We start from the raw sequence: 22,309 nt of genomic DNA, 5'->3' as shown, positions 1-22,309 counted from the left end.
GAAAGATGAGAGCAGGAGCTGCTCTCACCCCAGGAGATTCGTCCCTGCTGAAGGAAAGAGATAAACACCCTGTGTATTTATGTTTCGTGCTTTTTATATATATGTGTGTTTGAGTGTGCGAAAGGGAAAGTGTGTTTGACAAATCCTCCAGTGCACTGTGAGAGCTATGTCTTTGTTACTCTGACAATGGCGCGCTGACACAAATGAAAAAGATTCCTTTTTTCCTCCTCTGTCAAACACTTTTATCCTTCCTTCCCCTACTGTCAGCGTTTCTGCCCCATATTCACTCTCTGTCTGATTCTCAGTTTGTGTATCTCAGCATTCCTCACACTGTCTCCTACCTCTACCCCTGTCTTCCCTCTTCTTCATTAGCTTTTCCTCCTCTGTTTTCATTTCATCATTAACTCTATGAATATTGGTATCTGAGCAGCAGAGAACGAAGAGAAGGGAGCCGCAAGTGTTGAGGGGGAGAAGCAGGGACTTATTAGTGCAGAGAAATGGGGATAGGGGACGTGGATAGGAGTAAAGGGAAATGGCATTGTTAGAGGCAGGGGCGGAGCGGGGGGGTGGCTTACGGGGCTTAAGCCCGGGTTGTTTTGTCAGAAGCCCGGGGTATTTTGGAGTGTAATTTTTTCATAGTTAGATGCCTGGCTGACAACTGTATAAAACAAAAAGTACACACAATATTCGAAGCACATAGTGCACACTGTGGGAATTTACGACTGTGCGTGAATCCCCCCCTGATATTGGTATGATCCAAGCTCAGGCACTAAGCGACTGAGCGAGGGGGCGGGGCAGCTGCTGCCCGTGAGTGCGCTGTTGGAGAGACGGAGCCAGCCATACTAAGGAGAGCTTAAGTTTGACAAGGTACCAAAGCAAATCATTCATACCGTACAAATAATGTAAATATGACGGTGCATCACGAAAGATTGATATCAAACTGATCACTTGACCAATATTATTTTACTTGCTCTTCAAGTGAATCAACAAATGGCGAAATGAAAAGCCGAACAAATGCTATTTTTTTTTAGAGAGTCTTAGCTTACGTGTGTTTATTTCATATTTTCAGTTCTTACCCTCCCCGACTAAATCGGTTTCAGTTATGTACTGAAACATAAGAATGGACATTCGAGGCTTCTTTCAAAGAAAAAACTCAGGTAAATGTTATTTTATATATTATGCTTTGTATGTTGTTCAGTATATTTCTATGCAAAACAAGAGGGATTTCAGTACACAGCAGGATATTCACATTTGTAACCAGATATTTACACTTTAGGGAGAAAACATAAAACATTTTTACTGTACAACATCAATTTAGAGTAAACTTTTGTTTTAGATAAATATTGAAATATCTTTTGAATTAGTTAAATGTCAGAATAAAGAGAGACAGAGCTGTCTATTTTTTATCACTTTGATCAAATTTAGGAGTACATGTACACTAAGTTTATTGTTAAATAATAAGAAAACTCCAGACGATTCCATTCTGAGCTGAAGAAGCTTCTGATAGGTTAGTAGAGTCCATGTGAGTAAACTGGTGGCACAGCTGTGGATGCATATAAGGCAAAACACAGAGCCTGTTTCTGTGACATGGGAAAATCAAGAGATGTCAACCAAAACACCATGAAAAGAACTGTGGAGCTCCATAAATGTGGCTCAGTTTGAATACAATTTGGTGCCATTTGCAATTAAGAAATACAGATAGTTTCTCTCTTTACTCTCAAAGTTAACAAATATGTTTTTTATATTTATCAATCTAAAAAAATAAACATTTAGTCTGATTTGATCTTACAATTAAAAAAGTGTTTGTGTTTTGATCTGAAGAGTACATAAATATCTGGTTTCAACTGTATATTTGATGATTGTCAGCACAAAGAGGGAGAGAGAGGAACAAAGAGGGAGAGAGAGGAACAGAGAGGGAGGGAGAGAGAGGGAGATGGAGAATGAGGACAGAACAGAGATGAACAAGAGCAGGTGAGACACACATGTTAGTCAAATGGTTGTTTACCAAAAGTATAACTGTATCATAGGTACTCATGTATCTCGTACCTAGTGTTTCTTTTTAGGTTTGCTATTTTTCAAATTCTATATTTATTATGTTTTGCAGGCTTGTTTGCACAACAAGGCTAAATAATTATATAAACTTTTCTCAATCTAAATATTGTACTTTGGTAGAATTAAAAAAATAAGTGTAGTGCAGGTCTATGATGATTTTTAGTGCTACTATCATCTAGTTCTGATTCTGGTTCTGTCTTGGTTAAGTCCTCAGTAGTCCTGGTTTTGAACTGTTGTAGTCCTGTTTTAATTCCGGATCAGTTCTGGGTCTGGTTGAATTGGGGTTTAGTCCTCGTGTCTTGATACAGCCCTGACCTTGTTCTGCCTCGCTGCTTAATTAAAAAACTAGTTTAAGGTGTCTTGCACATGTGATAAATATTTTTCCCTATATGAAGTCATTCTTTTTTGAACAAAAGTCAAAACAGAGCCTATTAATCTTTCAGTCATTTCTACCCCCCCCCCCCCCCCCCCAAAAAAAAAAAAAAAATCCCACATGCATACTACCCTTTAGGGCTAAGCCCCGGGTGTTTCAAATGTCTGGCTCCGCCTCTGGTTAGAGGGCTATCAAAGAGGGAAAATGAGAGAGAGTGGCAGAAAGATTAAGTTGAAAAAGAAAAGGAAAGAAGGAGAAACTAAGAAAGAAATGACAGGAGGATGGTGCCGTGTGCTACTGTGGAGCCTGCAGAAGGATAAGTGATCCCAGTGGTAGATAGAAGGTCAGATACTCACTGACAGTGAGACCACTGTTTAACCCTGCACTAAGACCACACACACACGTGCACACACGTACGGCTTGTGCTTGCGCGCATGCTTTCTACAACAAACACGAATGCACATTTGCAGACACACACAGCTGACGTGAGGCGGACAGACTGAGAGCAGGATGGCTGTCAAAACATCAGCATCTGCTCAGGATCACACACAGCGCTCAGAGCAAACACACACACAAGCATACATCGAGCAAACAGCATCCAAGCCGCCCCTAGAGGGATCGAGTCTGATTTTTAATAAACTTGCGCTACTCCAGCTGGGGCATAACAAACACACATACACGCACAGACACACACGGGCAGATAGTGCCACAGCCCAGCACTATGTCTCCTCATTTCTTCTTTCATACAGTAGAAAAGTTAGAGTGTTTTTTGGAACGGTGACGAAATTTCAAGATAAAAATGCTTTTTTTGCAAATAAAATTCATTAGATGTTGATCATGTTGTATATAATGTTGTTTATAATACAATACTGTATAAGGTGTGTTTAGATCAGTGCGCATCGGTATGCAATTATCACTGTGTGTGTATGTATGTGGGCAAATCAGGGCTAATTGATTGTCCTCGTCAGCCCTGCTGTTCAGACTGCAGTAGCTGTCAGCAGGAGCCAACTGCTTCTCTAACAAGCCTTACAAACACACACTTTTATATTCTCACAAGCTCACGCATTATCACATTAACTCTTAATGCAGAGATGCACAGACTTGTGATAAATGTAGAGTCACAGGACATACAAATCCATGCAGGCAGACAGCTTAAGAGGTCTATAAAAACCAGATGTCAGTCCTAATATTTACCATTTGTATTTGTATGACGGATTTTATCTTAAGAATCAGTTTTGAGCTGTTTACCTTCTATTTGCCTTCAAGAAACAGTAACCAACAGTTCACAATGTTACTTGTAAAGGTACCTCATCAAACAAAGTGAGTATAATGGAATATAATGAAAATGGCAGATAAAACTCTGTATCAAGACACACTCTCATATGGGGACGGTATTGCTTATGAGGGCTTAGTAAATGCTCTGCATCAAGGAGTTAGAGGCCACGTCGGGACGAGCCCCTCTCATCCCTCATCCTTCCCTTCTCCCTGTCCCACCCCTCCCTCAGAACCTCCTTAAAATCTGTTGTTACAACTTGAGCTGACTCTCCTCACCTACCTGCTTTCTCCTCTCACTTTCTCTCCCGCTTGCAGGCACAGATTCCTCTCGTGTCTCACTCAGTCGTCAACCTTCCAACATTCTAGTTCTTTCCTCCTGTCAGTCTTACTTTTAACATAATTACAAGGAAATTTTTGCTTCGTCTTCCTTATTTAGCAAGATGGGAAAAGATATCAGACACCATGCTGTGATTCCCTCTCCATCCTTCACTTGGTGCCGCACTGTATTTGTGTATGGCACCACACAGCATGTACAACACTGTGGCCAGAAAAGGATTTATTCATGTTATGCATAAGCCACAATCTGTATTCAGCTTAGATGTCGGAGAAAAAAATCTTCTGATGGAAATACCCACAAGTTTTAGTTTAGTTAGCTTGTTACACTTCTACGTTCTTGTAAAGTAAATGTAAAAGTTATAAAAATGTTTTTGGCTTTAGTAATGCTGCATTTTTGTGTTTATTTGAATTGTATTTAATAAAGGAGGCAAATATAATTGAAGTTACTGACATAAATTGGGCTCTAATATGTGTAGTTAGTATGTCAAGATGTATTGGTGAAGTGGTTGGAATGTGTTGACTATGAAAAATGCTTTAATCTGCATTGATTATGCATTTGAGCCCCATCTCCCTAATACGATCTCTGTGTTTATGTGAATATGTCGCGTCTGCTTATGCGGACTGCCTCTGCATTCATGTGTCGAGGCTGCCAGAGCCGCTAAACCACAGTGTCTCCGCTGACCTGTCCTCAGTGCTGATTCAGCGAGTTGTTCCCCCCACTGCATTATTCAGCGAGCTTAGCCAAGGTGTTAAACAGGAGCACATCACTGCAGAGGATGGGAGCATGCTAAGTGGACTGGCAGAAGGCGAAGAGAATGTAGAGATGTTAACTTAGTGCTATAGAAACAAGACTAAAGCTGTATCCTGTTTGGATTTACGGATGTTAAAAACCCACGGTAAATCAGCTTGAGTATTTAATTCAGATTAATACATTATCCTTCTATGTAATGCATAAGTAATGTGGGAGATTGTCACAGTCAAAATAAGATTCTCTAAGGGACTTAAAAACAAGTAATGTGTCTTTAAACGCCCGAAACACTGGCTTGTCTTGATTTTAGTTTGAAAAAGCGTGGAAATTGTTTGTGTGCAAATCAGGAGGAGCATGAAGACTGGAAATAACATTTTTCACTGTTGATTTAATGCTACTCATTCAAGTTGTTTACAACTTAAAGGTGCTGTTCTCCACTACTGAACAATGAGGCAGTTTTCACAAAGAGCCACTTGTAAGAGTGACCCAAAAGCAAATCAAAGCCAGTCCCATGACTCACACATTAAAATCCCATCTTAACAGTAGAAGTACAATAGTAGCAGCAATGACAAAGAAGCCATGTATCGAAGAAAGAAGTTAAGTTCTTTTTCATCTAGTTTTTTTTAAATTGTCTAAGGAGCTTGGAAAGAAAAGCGTCTGGACTTCTTTGAGTTGCTTGAAGACGTTTCACCTCTCATCCGAGAAGCTTCTTCAGTTCTAAGGTCAAATGGTGGAGAGTCCCAGATATAAATCCAGTGGGAGTATCCCCCCAAAGAGGGACAAAGGAACCCCTGATGATCCCCTACCTAATCACATGAGCCAAGGTGTGAAACTGGGTGTGGGTCCCAATCAGCCAGGGTTTCGGGTGAGCTCAATGTGAAACCTGGCCCCACCTTATCATGCGAATTCCTGAGGTCAGATGGCCCAGGATGTGAGTGGGCATTAAGGCGTCTGGGAAGGGAACTCAAAACTGGATTATAGATGGCAGACAGTTGGTGTCGTAAACCACCGCCTTTGTTCAAAGATGGTCGCTCACAGTGGACGTAAATGGCTTCTTTCACTCCTCTTTCAAACCATCTGCCCTCTCTGTCCAAAATGTGAACATTGGCATCCACGAAAGAGTGTCCTTTATCCTTAAGATGCAGATGGACTGCTGAGTCTTGTCCTGTGGAGGTGGCTCTTCTATGTTGTGCCATGCGCTTGTGAATTGGCTGTTTGGTCTCTCCAATGTAGAGGTCTGGGCATTCCTCGCTGCACTGTACAGCATACACCACATTGTTAAGTTTGTGTTTAGGCGTTTTGTCTTTCGGGTGAACCAGTTTTTGTCTACCAGACAAAAACTGGTTCACTACGATGACCTGGATGACTGAGAACCTTTTAATTATAAGTAGAGCTGGGCGATAGAACGATAACGATATGTATCGCGATATAACTTTTACTCGATAGAGAAATTAAGCTATCGCGATAGACCTCGCCGCTCTTGTCCTCTTAAAAAAAAAATTTAAAAAAAAAAAGGTCAGCCGATCCAAATTCAGTAGCGCAGAGCCGAACCAATCACAGCCGCAGCGTCACGTCGCGTGACTTGTTACGTACAGCACAAGTGCCAAGCCGCACGTGTGTTTGTTTGGGAAGCAGCCAGCGCATAATGGAGGAAATGAGTGTGCCGACTAGAAAAATCAACCGAGCGTGACCGAAGAGAAAACAGATGATGGTTCCAATGCCGGAGAGATTGTCGAACGGAAGAGCCAAAGAAGGTCCGTAGTGTGAAGGTATTTCAGCTATTTCAAGTCTGACAAAAAACAGAGTAGCGTGCACTGTAAATTGTGCCGAAAGCAAGTCTGGAAATACAATAAACTGGTGCATGCGTCACACTGTGCGCCACGTTATTGTTTCAGTGAGATGAATTTCTACAATACTGTTACAGTTAATTCTACTCTCTGCAGTGTTTAAATGCTTACATATACACACAGTTACTGTCCCTCCACACATACGACTCGGTTCTGCTTCTATGCCCCAGCTTTGTTTACTTTTTCCCACCGAGGCTTCTAGACTTCTGATTGGCCAACATTTCTGCACGGTAGGAATCTAGCGCCACCTGCTGCTTTGGCATGTTCATAGCAGCGTTTTCCTTCATTTCTGCCTTTATGTGTGGACGGGATTATTTTTTAAAACGAAAACCGAAAATCTCCGTTTTCAAAAATACCCATGTACGTGTGGACGTAGCCTCAGTCTCTGACTGGAAGCTCTAATTCGTCATTCAGCTTTTGTCAGACTAAAGTAACTGTTAAAACTGTTTGAAAAGCTAAGCTATACAACAAGGAGAGATTGAGAATTTCCTTTTAGTTCTCAGTTTATTTGATATTGACAAAAGTTAGTCAGTTTTGTCTGTTCTTCTGTAAAACAAACTAAGATTTATTTTTAGAATTAATATTTTGTTTCTAAGTGGAATTGACAATTTAGTCTGTTTTGTTTGTTCTATTTTGAAACTTGAACGCTTTAGCGGCTGCCTTTTGTGTAGTTTGCAATATTTGCCTTTATTTATCTGAAAAAGTCTCATGTTCCTTAAGTACATCTACCCTGTTGAACTTATTATGGGAAATAAATATTTAAAAACAAGCTGCTGATTATTTCACATTTTACTTGTGAGCAACGGCACATTTAAATCTTACAAATATAGTTATTTGGCTTATATCGTGATAGATATCGTTATCGCCTGAAATGAAAAAAACATATCGTGATATGAAAAAATCTCATATCGCCCAGCTCTAATTATAAGTAAGATTTCCTACATGTTACAGCAGCACACAGTACAACAAAGCAAATTAGAGATATATTAGAAAAATAAATAAGAAAAATAAATAAGAAAAGCAGTGCACAGATAAACTCATACATGCAGTAACCTACATACACAGAGATTTTTTATATGCATAAAGTGCAGTTGAAGTGAAACATGTATATTTTAGCAAGCATGTATTGTACCGTCCGACTGGAATGAAGTACCTATGATAGGGCTTGGTACTACATGCTGGCTGCACGGAGCTGTTTAGGGCCACTGCAGTCTCATGTAGCAGGTGAGAGGTGTTGTTCATAATGGAAATTAACTTGGCTGAGATCCTCCTTTCACCCACCTCCTCAGTTTAGGAGACTGGCCAGGACAGAGGTGGCCCTCTTTACCAGTCTACAAAGTCATTTCCTCCTCCTCTCTGTGCTGCCACCCCAGCAGACAACTACATAAATGATTGCAGAAGCCATCAATGTGTCATAAAAGTTTCTCAGTAATGTCCTGGACATCGCAAAAGACATAAGCATGCCCAGCAGCTGGCTTTGACTCTTGTACAGAAATGGGTGTTTTATTTAGAGATTGTAAAGGTGAAAGCATTTTAGAATCCACTGATAAACAAAGGGTACAACAAAAAACTCAAAACCTTATACATCCTAATAATTCATTTATTGTAGAAGAGTTTAAAATCAATTTTAGATGATGTGTTTAAAAGAATTACACAAAAACCTCATTCAAAATCGATTCCACGGGCAATCTTTTCACCTTCACATTGTGCTCCACTCCTGTTAATTAAAAAATCTTTGCTGGGAAATAACATGTTTAGTCACCTGACCTGATCTAGTAGAAATAAAATATAAAGTCTTTCATTCTTGATGGATGTGAATAACACTGTAGCAAAGCACTCCACAGCTGTGAGATCCCTCCACATTTTTCATTTATTTTGTGTACAGCGCTGGTTTCTGCTGCTTTAGAAAAAGTGCATTAGGGGCATGTTGGCCATTCTCCTGAAGCAATCGTTACTGTCCGAGTTTAGTGGACACATATCTTTGAACAAACAGTATGTGATTGTGTTGGTGATTTCACTGCATCTTTGTGAGCTACAAGAATACACCAATGGGCTGTACAGACTCACATTTATGGATGTGTGAGTTGATGTTTGATGATTCACCTTAGCAACAAACACCGCATTGTTTTTCTAGTCCTTCACTGATTATACTTTTTATGGTGTGCTTTTTAGATGGTTGAATAAGTTGCCTTTGCAGTGCTTTGGTTAACATCACAAAGTATTTCCAAACAACTGATGATGATCCACTTTCAGGGACAAACTTTTTTTTGCCCTCTGCTTTGCCAGATGTTAGAGTTTTGCTTTAAGTCTGTCTCCTAATGTAGTTTGACTTGGCCAGGCGAGTCCAGGAAACCTAAAGCTACCCAGAGAAGATGTGATCGGCACGGTGATTTAGGGAGCGCTTGATTGACTTTGTGTTCAATTGGCGGAGCACACATTTTCAGTATCAGTCAGTTATGTTCCTTTTATTGTGGGAAGCCAAAATCACGATGGAGATTAAAATTTGATTAATTGTGCAGAAGGCATAAAAAACAACAAGTTCACTGTTAGACAGGTTGAACAGCTCACTGCCTACATTTTAAAATTGATCTCACAGTTGGATACAACAAAATATAAAAGAAAAATTTTTTTGTAAAAGCAGAACAGAAGAGGTTTATCATCCACATCTATCTCCTGATCACCAGACCTGAGGTCTCTCTCTCATCCACTGTTCCCTCTGCTCTGCTTTAGTCTGCAGCCCTCCTCAGTTCTGCTCCTCAGGCCTGACACATGTCCGTCAGGCTGCCCTGCTTCAGATTTCCTTTATTATTAGTTCATATTAGTTTTCCACACCCTGGACTCTCTGCTCAGTTCAACTATAGCTCCCCTGCTGCTCTGCACAGCCAGCAATGTACCCAGTTCTCCACGTATCCAAATGTGTAAACAATTCTTATTTTTTCTTGAGCACAGCATTTAACATTGATTTCTATGTAGTCAAAAACATTATCAGTGGTTTTACAAAAGACCATTTTAGAAAAAAGTCACGTAATATCAGTTGATGGGCTTTATTTTAACACTAGAACTGGAGGGCAGTCAGTTTGACCCTGTCGGAAGGCATAAAAAACAACTACAGTCCCCTGTTTATTTTTTTAATCAATCATATTCACCTAGCTTTGACTAATGTTATAGCAACAATCATATTGCTTGGAAATCCTGCAGTAGTGGTTTTAGATTCATTTCTATCAGGTCAAAATGACGTCCGCGGTGATTCTAGGTAAAATCTGTCATAATTGTTTTCTTCCAGACACCCCAAAATTCAGAATTTGGTAAATAAGTCTGATTTAGTAAAAGTTATGAGATGGTGGATTTGATTTTAACAGAGTTACAAGGTTTTTAACAATGTTAACATGACTTTAAAATCCCAGTGGGTCAAAATGACATGTTGGTGGTTCTAGTGTTAAAGAAGAAATAAAAAGGTCTTCAGCCTGGAAAACAAAACAAAAAACCCCCCAAAAAACAAAATCAGCTTAGGACTCCCTTCTCTTTAAGGCAACTTTACAGAGTGATCTTTTAGATTGGAGTTTCCGTCAGGTGGGTACCCTTAATGCCAAAACACCAAACTTTATCCTTAAAAGTGTCATCCACAGAATACTGGGTTATATGATGACTTTTTTGGTTTGTGTATAATACTTAACATCCTTTATCATACATATCAATAAACATCATTAAGACATTTTAACATATTATCTTTTCAACTCAGACTTAATCCCTGATTTCCACTCACTCAGGCACAAATCATTGAGAGCTGTTTGTCCCTTTTCTTTGTATCCATTAGACTAATTTGCCCTCATCAACAGGTGTTGAGTCATAGATGCCTGAGAGCCTCTTGGAAAAGTTAAGTGGATGCTAATGCTAATCAAAGGCCTAAAAGGATCATTGAAACTCACTGGTGAAGATGTGAGGGCCAGCTAAAAAGCTCCAGTACCAAAGGAAATTTAAATGTGTTGCGAGTCATGGCTTTGCATTGATGTTTTGTCTTTGTTTATGCCTTTGAAATAGATGGGAAAAAAAACAAGATAATGATGAATTTGCACAAATCTGTGCACATCACAACAAAGCAAGTGGAACACTTACACAAACATACACACAGAGTCATATATATATGCACACATAATAATAAATTTTTTGCATATTTATGAGCCCAACTCAGATATGCTCTTTTGTGTAACTTACACAGTTTTCATGTGTTGAGATATCTTGGGGCTTCTCTTGTTGTTTTCGCTGCACAGTAGTCGTGGCCACTGCTCCATCTTTCCTTTTTTGTCCTGACCATCGTTTCCTCTTTTACTCTTGTTTTTCTCAACATCCCAGAGTTTCCCAGTTTTTCTCACACCCATTCCAGATTTTTTCATCTCTACTCCATCTCTCTTATTGTTTTGCATCCCATATCTTTCTCTTCCCCACCCTACCGTCTTTCCCTGCAAGGATGTCCACAAAGAGTTTTCTAGCTCAGTTAACAATAATTTGTTCACATCTGTTTGTCTAACCTCATCTGTCCGTGTCACAGGACACGCCTTTGTTTCAGCTTCAAAGGGCCACGAAACTCTTTCTCACACATATTCACACGTGCACATTCCCTGAAATGAAAAAAAAAAAAAAAAAACTTCTAAATCCACCCTACAACTCACAAACTCTTTCTTATGCTCTGTTTCAAATACTCATGCTGTCACCCTGAAAACATCCACCCACACAGACACTCACAGTGGGTGTAACTACTGCTGCGAGTGGAGAATGGAGAGAGGCGAACACCCGACAGTGTTTTGGAATTGCCCCCAGGCAGGGGGTTATAAGGATAAGTGCCCTGTCGGTTTGGTCATGATAAGCTTGGTCATGATAAGCATTTTCACAAGTGACAAGAAAAATGGATGGATCTGATACACACTGTAGTTTTACCTGCAGGAATCTGAAAAAAAGAGTGAGAGCGTGATGTTTGCATGTGAAAAGTTAAATATGCATGTAAATCAATGTATTTACAGCCCTGACACTGATATGACTCAGGCACCAAAAGCTTTGAAATACAAAGTTCTGCCTGATAATGTTGCCTAGCAACTAAGAGTTTTCTTAGCAAATGTTTCAAAAGTCAAACGTTAGTGTGTTGCACACATTTATAGTCCAGACGAAGTATTTGCCTCACTTTTTACCTGAAAAGAATCAAAATGAAAGTATGATGATCTGGCAGGTATTGTACATAGTTTTGAGCAAAGTCACAGGGAAGCAGTTGAATGACAGGTTGTTGCAAGAGATGTTTAGTCGTCTTCCGCAGCGTGTAACTACATCGTAAGCGAGTATATCTCAAGATATTTTCCCCTGTTTTCCAGCAAGTAGATGTAGCTCATGTTAAATATAAGCATTAACCTGTGGGCCTTAAAAATGAAGCCAATGTGGTGTAAAAATTGCAGCTTGAAACCTGCTTTAAGGGAACCAGTACCCATATGTGTTGAGGCTGTTACTCAAAATAATATATTACAACATTGTATTACTTTAGTTTTTTTGTTTTTAAGTGATGCATGACATTACTAAATTACTCATTTGACAAAGTAATTGTTGACTCTACATTGGACATTACTCTTACATTACTAGTTACCAGTTAATGATAATAATAATAAAGTTTATATATATATATATATATAACTTTACAAAGTCCTTTTCAGAAACAATAAAAAAAAGTACAAAAAAAGAAGAAAACTCAGCTATATTAGGCCAATAACATGAACATCAGTTCATCAGCAAACCTTATCATAATGAGGACAAACGGGATTTTTCTTTAAGTCTTTAAGTAAGTTATGAAGCCCAAAGAGCACTTCACAGTGATTCTTTTATAGATACAGGTCAGGGTAGAAATACGAGGTTATGGGCCTGTCTGCTCATCACTGCTGCTTGGTTACCTGCTGAAGATCACACAGGCTGCGTGATGGGGTCAGCATACTTATCTTTAATATCACTATAGATTCTTCACTACTAATTTTGTATTAGTGTGTTGTCTTTGTAGACGCTTCAGAAGAGTCAGTGTTGTGATATCAGCAGCAGGTTGCTCTGTCTGACCTGGGCACAGTTTGCACTTCATGTTCTCGTCCTTTTTTAGAAATAAAAATAATTTCTCCACTCCTCAAATGTTGTAGAATGCTCCTCTATTTTCCTCCTTCACTGAAGTTTGCATTAGCAAGTGTGAAGGAAAAAGGGCATGTTATTTTTCCCATCTGCCCATTTTGCAGACATCGTAACAATAGTTACAACAGTAAAAACAGTATTGCAATACTGGCATTACTGCATTATAAATTTATTTTTATGTCATTACAAAGTAAGACACTACACTTAAAATAGCCGACATGTTTGCAGCTTGGTACAAACATTTTTTGGTCTTTTACCCTTAGGAAAAGCTGTGCAAGTGTGACTTTTTTATGATCATCTATTTCTAGTTTTTTAATTCTGTAGTGACTGAACCGAACCTCTTAACTCCTTGGTAACTTTTAAAGCACTTTAAATGCAAATATTCTTATATATATTAATGCACATATTCTTTGGTGGTTTTTAATGCGCAGTACATCTAAAGCTGGTCGATATACTTTCTAACCACGACTTGATTGCTTACAAATATGGCAGAAGCTCTGTTTTGTGTGAGATAATAAATGTAGTGTCCACACTACATTTGCCTTGGCACATGCATTTCCATGTGGGCTGGTTAACACTATGCAGTCCCATACACCCTTCTATTAAACACATATTTTCATTCTTGATCATCTCACAAGTTATATCAAATGATTGCCGTCTTTTCTCTCAGTCAATTCAATTCAATTCAACAACAGTCACCTCAAGGCACTTTATATTGTAAGGTAGACCCTACAATAATAGATATAGAGTAAAACCCAACAATCATATGACCCCTTCATGAGGAAGCACTTTGGGGACAGTGGGAAGGAAAAACTCCCTTTTAACAGAACGAAACCTCCGGCAGAACCAGGCTCTGGGAGGGGCGGCAATCTGCCTCGACTAAGAGCCGTTTGTCTTTGCCTCCTTCATAGTGCAATCAGTCCACACAAATATCCCAACACCACACACTTTGACAATGAATGCAGAGGGCATGCATCAATTTGAATAAAAGAAAATGGCACAAATTAATGTAGGCCAGTAATAATTGTAAAGAAAATGTAAAATATCAGAAAAAGATGTAATATACTGATTAATTATAGTTGTTTTTTTTTAACTACATACACCAGAGGTTTGACCTGGTCACGATTCATGAAATATTATTAAATGTTAAATTTAAGACTTTACATTAGGCATCTATTACTAGGGAAACAAGGAAAAAGTGATTCATCGTGATTAGAAACAGAGTGAAACAGAGATGGTGCAGAAATGAGCAAAGAGAAGAAGCCAAGAGGGAGTAGATATGTGGGGTAAGAACTGATGCTGACCAAAGCTGACACCCCTTGGCATGCACTGTTCACCCCAGGATATATATGTGTATGTGTGTGACTTTTTCATGCCTTTGTGCTTGTGTTTTGAGCATGACAGAGAAACAAAGGGGCATGTTTACAGCTGATTTGTCATGAGAAAGTGGTAAAACAATGAGCCTGCATAAGCATTACAGTGAAGCACACACACACACACACACACACACACACACACACACACACACACACATATATATATATATATATATATGTGTGTGTGTGTGTGTGTGTGTGTGTGTGTATATATATATATATATACACATTTAGCCAGATGAGCATTTAGCCAGATGGAAAAGGCTTTGGTTATTTCTCATGGGTGGAAATACTCTGAGCATGTAAGTGCAGCTCTCACATCCACAACCAATAAACACTCACATGTACACAAACACAGAAACAGTGACCCATATATACCCCAGTTCCTAACAGATATGCCCATATAAACCTATTGCATACACATAAACAACTAATGATAAAAACGAATACACAGACGCACACATTTACACATGCTCGTTGTGTTTATCAGCAGTTTTGCTGTTAATGGGCAGTACACTCTGTTACCAAACACAGATGAATAAACAACTCAGCAGATAACGCAGATGGGTCTGTCGTCAAAATATTTTGGGGTTTTTTTTAAGCTAATATTTGAAAGATCATATTTTTTATTCATACTATGACAAGTATTTTTGTCACCGTATGAATACAGTTGGCCAAAGTGCTGCATACAAAGTACTACGCAACATACTGAATGGTTTATTGTTAGTGTTTCCTTTGCTATACTTTTTGAGGCACATCTGTCTAAACTGATCATTGAGTGCTTTCATGGTGCTGTCGTTATAATATCCTTGCTCTGTTTGCGTACTCAGTCCAGAAATAGTCCAGGGCTAGCATTACTCAATTCTACACACTTTTATTCTTATCTTTTTATGTTTTTCTAGACACCAAGGTGAGATGCTTCAGCAAATTGAAGTGATGCATATATTACCTTTTCCAGACTAGCTGTTTCTCTCTGCTGTCAATAAACTAATCAGCTGCTGGCTGTAGTTTTAACAGACAGTGTATCACTATGTCATCTTAACTCTCCGATAGAAAGCAAGTAAAGCACATTTTCCCCCAAAAAAAGTATTTTGACCTGTCCATTAAATACTTAACTGTGATTTTTGAAACAGGCGTAAATACTTAGTTAATAATCGTGAAGCACATCAAAAATAAACACCTGCTTTTTTTTTATTAAAAAGAGTAATGCCACCTTGAATGAAAACAGCAATCTCTGGGTAGTTTTTCACAGCTGAAAGTGAATCCATTACGTGTGTCCTGCTCTCTTGTATATGTGTGTGTTTGTGTGTGAAAGTTATGAGAATTCATTGTTAGGAGATGAAAGTCAGACAGGATATGTTAGACAGGGGATGGCAGATGTAAGAAATGGGGTCGCCTTGTTATAGGTAATGTCCTCTGGGACTGTGTCTCTGTGTGGGAATTCATCATACAGTATGTAAACTGTCACTCAAGAAAAACAGAGTTTGCTTCACACAGAACAGACACTTAAACTAAAAAATAGATTTACTTTTTTAATATTTACTCTTTGCACACCTGTGACTTCACCAAAATCTGATTTTAATTAAGAGAGAAATATAAAAGTTTCATATCTTAGCTTCAACATCAGATCCCTCCGAGCAACTTCTCTAAAGAGCTATTTTTCCTTCTGTGATGCATCATGTTGCTGGTGATTAGAGTGTGATTGGCACTGGGATCAGAAATAGATTTCAGCACCATGGAGAACATTACACTCTGACACTGGATGTGAGAGAGTTAAATTTAATTAGGGAAAAATTAACCACATACATCCTTCAAGACATGCATGCATCCAAATACACACATGTATAGTCTGAACCTTTTTCTTGTAACCTGCCACATCCATAAACACACACAGCCATGTATCCATGACTTCAGAGGACATTGCATTAACTTCCATTCATCTGATAGAAACGTACCCTAACCTTATCAAAACGCTAATGCTTTACGACAAACCCTAATCTAAAGCCAACTTTATAAAGAGCTCTTCATCTCGAAAGGGAAGGATTTAAATTTAAGGTACTTGTTTTTTTGTCTCATAAGGAAGACACAGACCCATAAAGTAGCAGGTTGTAGGTCCTCGCAAAATGATTAACACACACAGAAACTGACTGCCAATTAAACTCTCAGACTCCTGATCTGACACTTAAATAACTGTGACAATGATGCTGCGTGACTGTGTGGTGAGTTTGTGAGTGTGGAGCAGACGACAATGTGCGTGCGTGTTTGTGTGTGTGAGCAAGATGGTGGGGGTTGGAGGGGGTGGCTAAATGTAGGATTTGAGTCAGACAGTGATATTATCAGCACAATATCATTTTCTGTGACTGCAGAATGTTGACTTCCTGTCAAATACACATGCCCAATTTCATTTCATATAAATTATATGACTAGTTTAGATTAAAGATCCTATAATCAATAAGTTATAATGTGACTGAGGCTTATGTCTTGCAAAAATAGAAATAACAACAGCAAGGAATAATAATAATTAATGGCAGATGTGTTAGTCCATCGCAGGACTAACACAAAGAGCCCTATATACATTCACATTCCTACAGCCATAATCACTAATTAAATTATTAATATTGATATTTTAAATAATAATAATAATAATAATAATAATAATAGAACCTACACTGAACAAAGCTACCTCACCGTGGAAACAGATTGAAGTTAATCTTATCAGAAAATGAAAATGAAAATTTTAAATATAAGTACAAACCTGTGAAAACCTGAGCTAAATCTGTCCCTGTCCTAATATTTCCAGACTGCACTGCATATCCATCTGTGCCCGCTGATATGTCTGCTGGTTTCCGGATTCTGCTTAGTCCGTGTGAGCCATTTACCGAAAATCCTCAGCAGTCTGATAAATTGCACCAGTTAGTTTCTCCCACTGTTGATTCTGTGGACTGGATCTTTAATAGAAATTTCCTTTCTAATCACTGTATCATTTGCATTAATTTGCAACAGTGTCACTGACATCACTGCATGATTTATATTAAGGTCATGATGTGACTGCAGAACATCATCCAGAAGAGCTCACTGCTTTTCAAGCACATTTGCATATTTCCTCATTTTAGTGTCTGCCCTCTTCTTGCACACAGATAGACTCATACCTGTGCGCATGGACAGGTGCATTAATGGATGGGTGCATTAATTGGGTTGTGGTTTTACAGCAATTATGTGCTGGATTATTTCATGGTCAGAAGCACTGACTTCTATCTCTTGATGTATTTCAGTAGACAGATGCTTCATGGTGTGATAAAAAGTGGCGCTAACGTGTATTTACGGTTATATGTATTGGACATTGTAAGCAATGCACACGCTGTGCTTGCGACCACTTGCAGTCACATGAGATTTAATGCAAATTCTTTATGAAAAGAACAGAAACAGACATACTCTGTTCACCAGGGATATAGTTAGGTTAGAGTTCCTCACATATAAGCACTTCTTTTGACTGAGTGGACTTACACAGCCAGGCTTCTGATCAGCAAAGTGGAAGAATTTCATTACAAATACAATTGTGCCCCAGCACACACATGCAGTCACATTTACACACATGCTCCAGACTAGAAGTACATGCTGCATTAATGCCCGCTGCCCATGATACACACTGGAGTGCTGTGTTAACTGTTGGAGCCGGAATTAGCAGACTGTTGAAAAGAGCAGAATGACCGGTGACTGAGGCGGAACTGCAGCACTGTAGAGAAGAGAAACACAGAGAGGAGGTGAAAGGTAAAGACGGGGCTGAGCAAGAGGAGGAATTAAGAGAAGCTCAGAGTGAAGTGGAGGAGGAGGAGGCCAAAGCTTCATCATCACCATCAACTCCCAGGGGTGCAGGCTGTGCCTTGATTATGCATTCAGTGCTCTAAAAAACACACACCACTCACAAAATACAGCCCTGTCAGCCTACTTCAGCACACAGCCTGACCTTAGGGAGTGTGTGTGTAAGAGCTTTTTTTTTCCCCTCTTGAATTTTCAGGAGCTCGGGAATAGATTTAGATTTGTGAGGCCAATTAATGATTATTGTTATCAAATGTCAAAAATAGATTTATGATTGCATTGATTAGTTGTGGCAGCATTTTGAGTGGTTGTAATTTCATGTTCACCACCAATGAGCAGCCGTTTTACTTAAAGCATAACTTTAGAACCTACCCATACAGCTTCTGTACATATAAACTTGTTACCTATATATAAACATGAAGCAAGAATATTTCTTCCAGATACTTTAAGTATTTTTGTTACAATAGATTGATGTGTTCACACAGATAATACTCCTCACCTAGAAGGCGCCCAGGAGGCAGCTTACTCAGATACCGAACCACCCCAACTGGTTCCTTTCGATGTGGAGGAGCAACATCTCTACTCTGAGCCTCTACCGATTGTCTGAACTCCTCGCCTTATCTCTAAGGGAGAGGCCAGCCACCCTTTGGAGAAAGCTAATTTTTGCTTGTGTCCACGATCTCATTCTTTCTGTCACTATCCAGAGATCGTGATCATAGGTGAGGGTAGGGATGTAGACCGACCGGGAAATTGAGCGCTTTGCTTTTACGCTCAGTTCTCTCTTCACCACGACAGACCGGTACAGCGTTCGCATCATGGCTACCAGGGCACAGACCCTGACGGGTCGGTCTCCGGCTACCAAAACTAGCAATGACTCTTGGTTCCAAGAGAATTATTCTGAATGATTTTGGTGGGGGACCAGTTATTGTTGATATTCATGACCTTCAGGGAATGCATGTGAATATTTTTTGACCTTTTCTGCAGAATAATAATAGCAAGCCAAATTTAGTTAGTGACAAATGTTTCCTTGAACTGAAATATTCAAATGTAATCGGTGTGAAAAGGTCAGACAATAATATTGTTATTTGATGGACACCAGTATATAAATACATGTTTGATAGAAACACAACCAAGTCTTTGCCCTATCTGAAAGATATCAGACTTTTTTCATACTAAAACCCACATGTTATATTATACACACTCATTGTACACTTGTTAGACATTTATTAAGTCCACAGTATTAAGTATTAAGTTCCACCTTACATGGAACTCAAAGCATTTGTAGAAATGGTTGAAACAACCTCCTGAAGTTCATCTTGTTGGAATAATATTTTCTTGGCACACTTTGGGCCCTTTAGTACTAACTGAGCACTGTTTAATTATCATGTCCTGACCATGTGCACCACTGTATGACCACAGTATACCATGTTCATTTGGCTGTTTTCAGCAGAATAATGCATCATGTCACAAAACTCAGATGATCTTTTACTGGTTCCTTGAACATGATGATGAGTTTGCTGCGCTAAACGGCCTCCACTGTCAACTGATCAGTATTAGCGTAGCGCAGTATGAGCATATGTCATAATTAGGTTTTGTAGACATAAAATATCTTGACATCAAAATGATGCATTGCTTGTAAAAAGGGTTAATAGGATGCAAAAATGTCAAAGATGGTTCACTTTTGCCATCAGCAGGTGGTTTCTCAACAACATGATGATGTCACAATATTAAGACGTACCCATGTGCTAAGTCTGCCCACTGAAGTGTGGTCTCTTTATCATGTATGAGAAAATCGCGGGCAGACAGACATTTGATGTATTATAGTTGGCTAGTCTTTGGGTAATAGTATATATGTGGGCTGATTAGTAGATAAAACTGCAGTATGGAGACGGCTGTTTAAAGATTTCAGATACAAAGAGTGGGGAGAAGTTTCGAACTGTGAAATGGCCTGCTGGGTAACTACCGCAGTCTCACTTAGAAAACAAAGATAAAGATAAACCCAAACAAATCTACGTGATCCATTTCAATATGTGTGCTCGGCACGCTCTTATTTAAATTAGTCTTTCGTCCTTTGCTGAGGATTGTTTCTGTATGAGCTGTTGTTTATATGTTTTGCGCTCCTCTTTTGCATGTCTTTGTGGGTGCCGACGTCTAAAAAAGTTTTTCTCTTGGGTGTGAAATTGCATCTGTGAACAATCTGCTTTGCTTCTTCTTCTATTATTAAATTGACTAACTAACTGATTAGCTGTAACCACTAACAGACAGCAATCGCCTCACCACAGACTTGTACCGCAAGGAGGAAAACATCACAGTAACGCCACAGGGTGGAGTCATCCACAGCCCACGCTATCCCAACGCTTACCCTCGCAACCTGCTGTTGTCATGGAAACTGCTGTCACCACCAGGGAGCCGCATACACCTGGAGTTTGACGGACACTTTGGACTGGAGGAGGCTGAGAATGGAATGTGCAGGTAAAACTTGACACAATACAGCACGCGATCTAGAGAAGTAAGGAGGGCGACGTGAAAGCCATTCAGGAAAAAAAAGACAAGAGTAGTAGAAAAAGTAGAATACCGGAAACAAGGATTAAGGCAGTGAACAAAAAGAAGAAAGAACACTGATCATTTCTGAGCAGCTGTAAAGGAGAAACATCAGATGAAGGAAGAGTGATTTAGAAACCCGAGCAGGAGATAGACTGATGGAGAAGTGTGACAGGGAGGACAGGAAAGTGTATTGTGTAAAAGCCTCGAGTCTGAACAATAGCAACGGTAAAATATGTGTGAATTATTTGGTACTGTAGTCACATGGCTCCACAATAAATTGGAATTTAAATGAACTGAGAGAAAATAATATTAAAAGGTATAAGGTGCTGGAATCACTGTAGGAGAGATGGATAGCTGAAGTTTGCTTTCTTGGCAAGAACTATAAGAAGTTTGTCCTTGAGGGCTGCAGGGAGAAAATAGACTTTTTAATCCCCATATGCAACTCAGCCATCTTTGTAAGCACTTTCCTGAAAAGACAAGGGGGAGCAGCAGGGGGTGGGGGGGGGGGGGGGTTGAGAGGAGGAGGAGACAATTGAAAAGGTAGTAAGAAGGAGAGAGAGCTTTGCCCAGTCTTTCAAATCTTGTTTGTCATATTGATTATGTGTGTGTATCTTTGTGGGCTTATCATCATGCAGTTTATGGTGATGGTCTGCTTGGCTGAGAACTCATCATAAACTTCTATCATAACAAGTCTGATTACTCAAAGTGCCTCATAACCCTAAAAGTTACCTGAACCATTACAGTGGTGGAAGTGTCCATAAAGAAAAATTAGGCTTTATTCCAAAGTTGGTGTTATTTGTTATGCTCTGCGTTCAGTCTAGCCATCTATCTACCAGCTGTTTGTGAGATTGGCACAATTGGAACAGAATTTCATGGTTGGCGTCAGTGACTCGTTTAAAATTGCTTCATCAGCCTTTATGTCATGAAAATATTCAAAGTCTAGCTTTGCCCGTGAGGCTAGTTATAGCCATGGTGATGTCATATAGACAGTCATATATCAGGATATGATAAATAAAAAAAAATAGCTGGTCATTTGAAGGACTTAAAAATGTATTTAACATAAACTAAGCTAACATGTAGAAGCAGTGAGTGAAAAACGGCAGCTTGTAGGTCCGGAGCATCTAGGTGTGTGTTAACGAAAAGTCAAGGAGGAAAGACATCAGCAGTGACCTTACAGGTACTGCTGCCTTTCAGTCTAGGAAGGTTTATATGGTCATTTCCAAACAATTTATAGTCCATCATTCTACAGTGAGAAAGATTATTCCCAAGTGGAAAACATTCGAGATAGTTGCCAGTCGTTCCAGGAGTGAATGTCCCATCAAATTCATGCCAAGGTCAGACTTTTAAATCCTCAAACTACAGCGAAAACCAAAAAGCTATATCTCAGACTCTGCAGACACATGACAGCAAAAGACTGCCAACTATGACTTGTTTGAAAGGTTTGTCAGGAGAAAGCCTCTTCTCTCTAAACAGGGTTAGCACTTGAACAACCACAAGACTTACCAAACAATGTCCTTTTGACTGATGAACCAAATTGGAGATGACCATCACTACAACTACTGCAGCCCTAGGATCTGGCCAACTCGCAATCACGGAGTCAATCATGAGTTCTATATACCGAAATGTGAGGCCATCTGTCTGACAGCTAAAGCTTGTCCACAATTGGGTAATACAGCAGGGCAAACTCCAGACCTTAACCCGACTGAAGACTGTGGAAGAACCTTAAAGGAGCTGTGCATAAACAAATGCCCACAAATCTTAATGAACTGAAGCAAGAGTGAGCCAGGGTTCCTGG

The 22,309-nt window shown here is 39.4% G+C and overlaps 1 protein-coding gene across 1 annotated transcript in view; it reads left to right on the top strand.

Annotated features, from left to right (window-relative positions):
* The window catches only part of pdgfd (platelet derived growth factor d), a 53,523-nt gene that overhangs the window by 12,091 nt on the left and 19,123 nt on the right, over positions 1-22,309 (top strand). The window contains exon 2 of the mRNA XM_085370976.1: positions 20,253-20,442. Coding sequence (XP_085227102.1) covers positions 20,253-20,442 — 190 coding nt within the window. The remainder of the gene's footprint in view (positions 1-20,252; positions 20,443-22,309) is intronic.

The sequence above is a fragment of the Diplotaxodon limnothrissa genome, linkage group LG14, assembly GCF_057381915.1.
Source record: "Diplotaxodon limnothrissa isolate DT_005_m linkage group LG14, D_limnothrissa_male_GT1.1, whole genome shotgun sequence".
Taxonomy (NCBI): Eukaryota; Metazoa; Chordata; class Actinopteri; order Cichliformes; family Cichlidae; genus Diplotaxodon; species Diplotaxodon limnothrissa.
The sequence above is the reverse complement of the archived record's forward strand: the minus strand, read 5'-3'. Positions and strand labels throughout refer to the sequence as shown.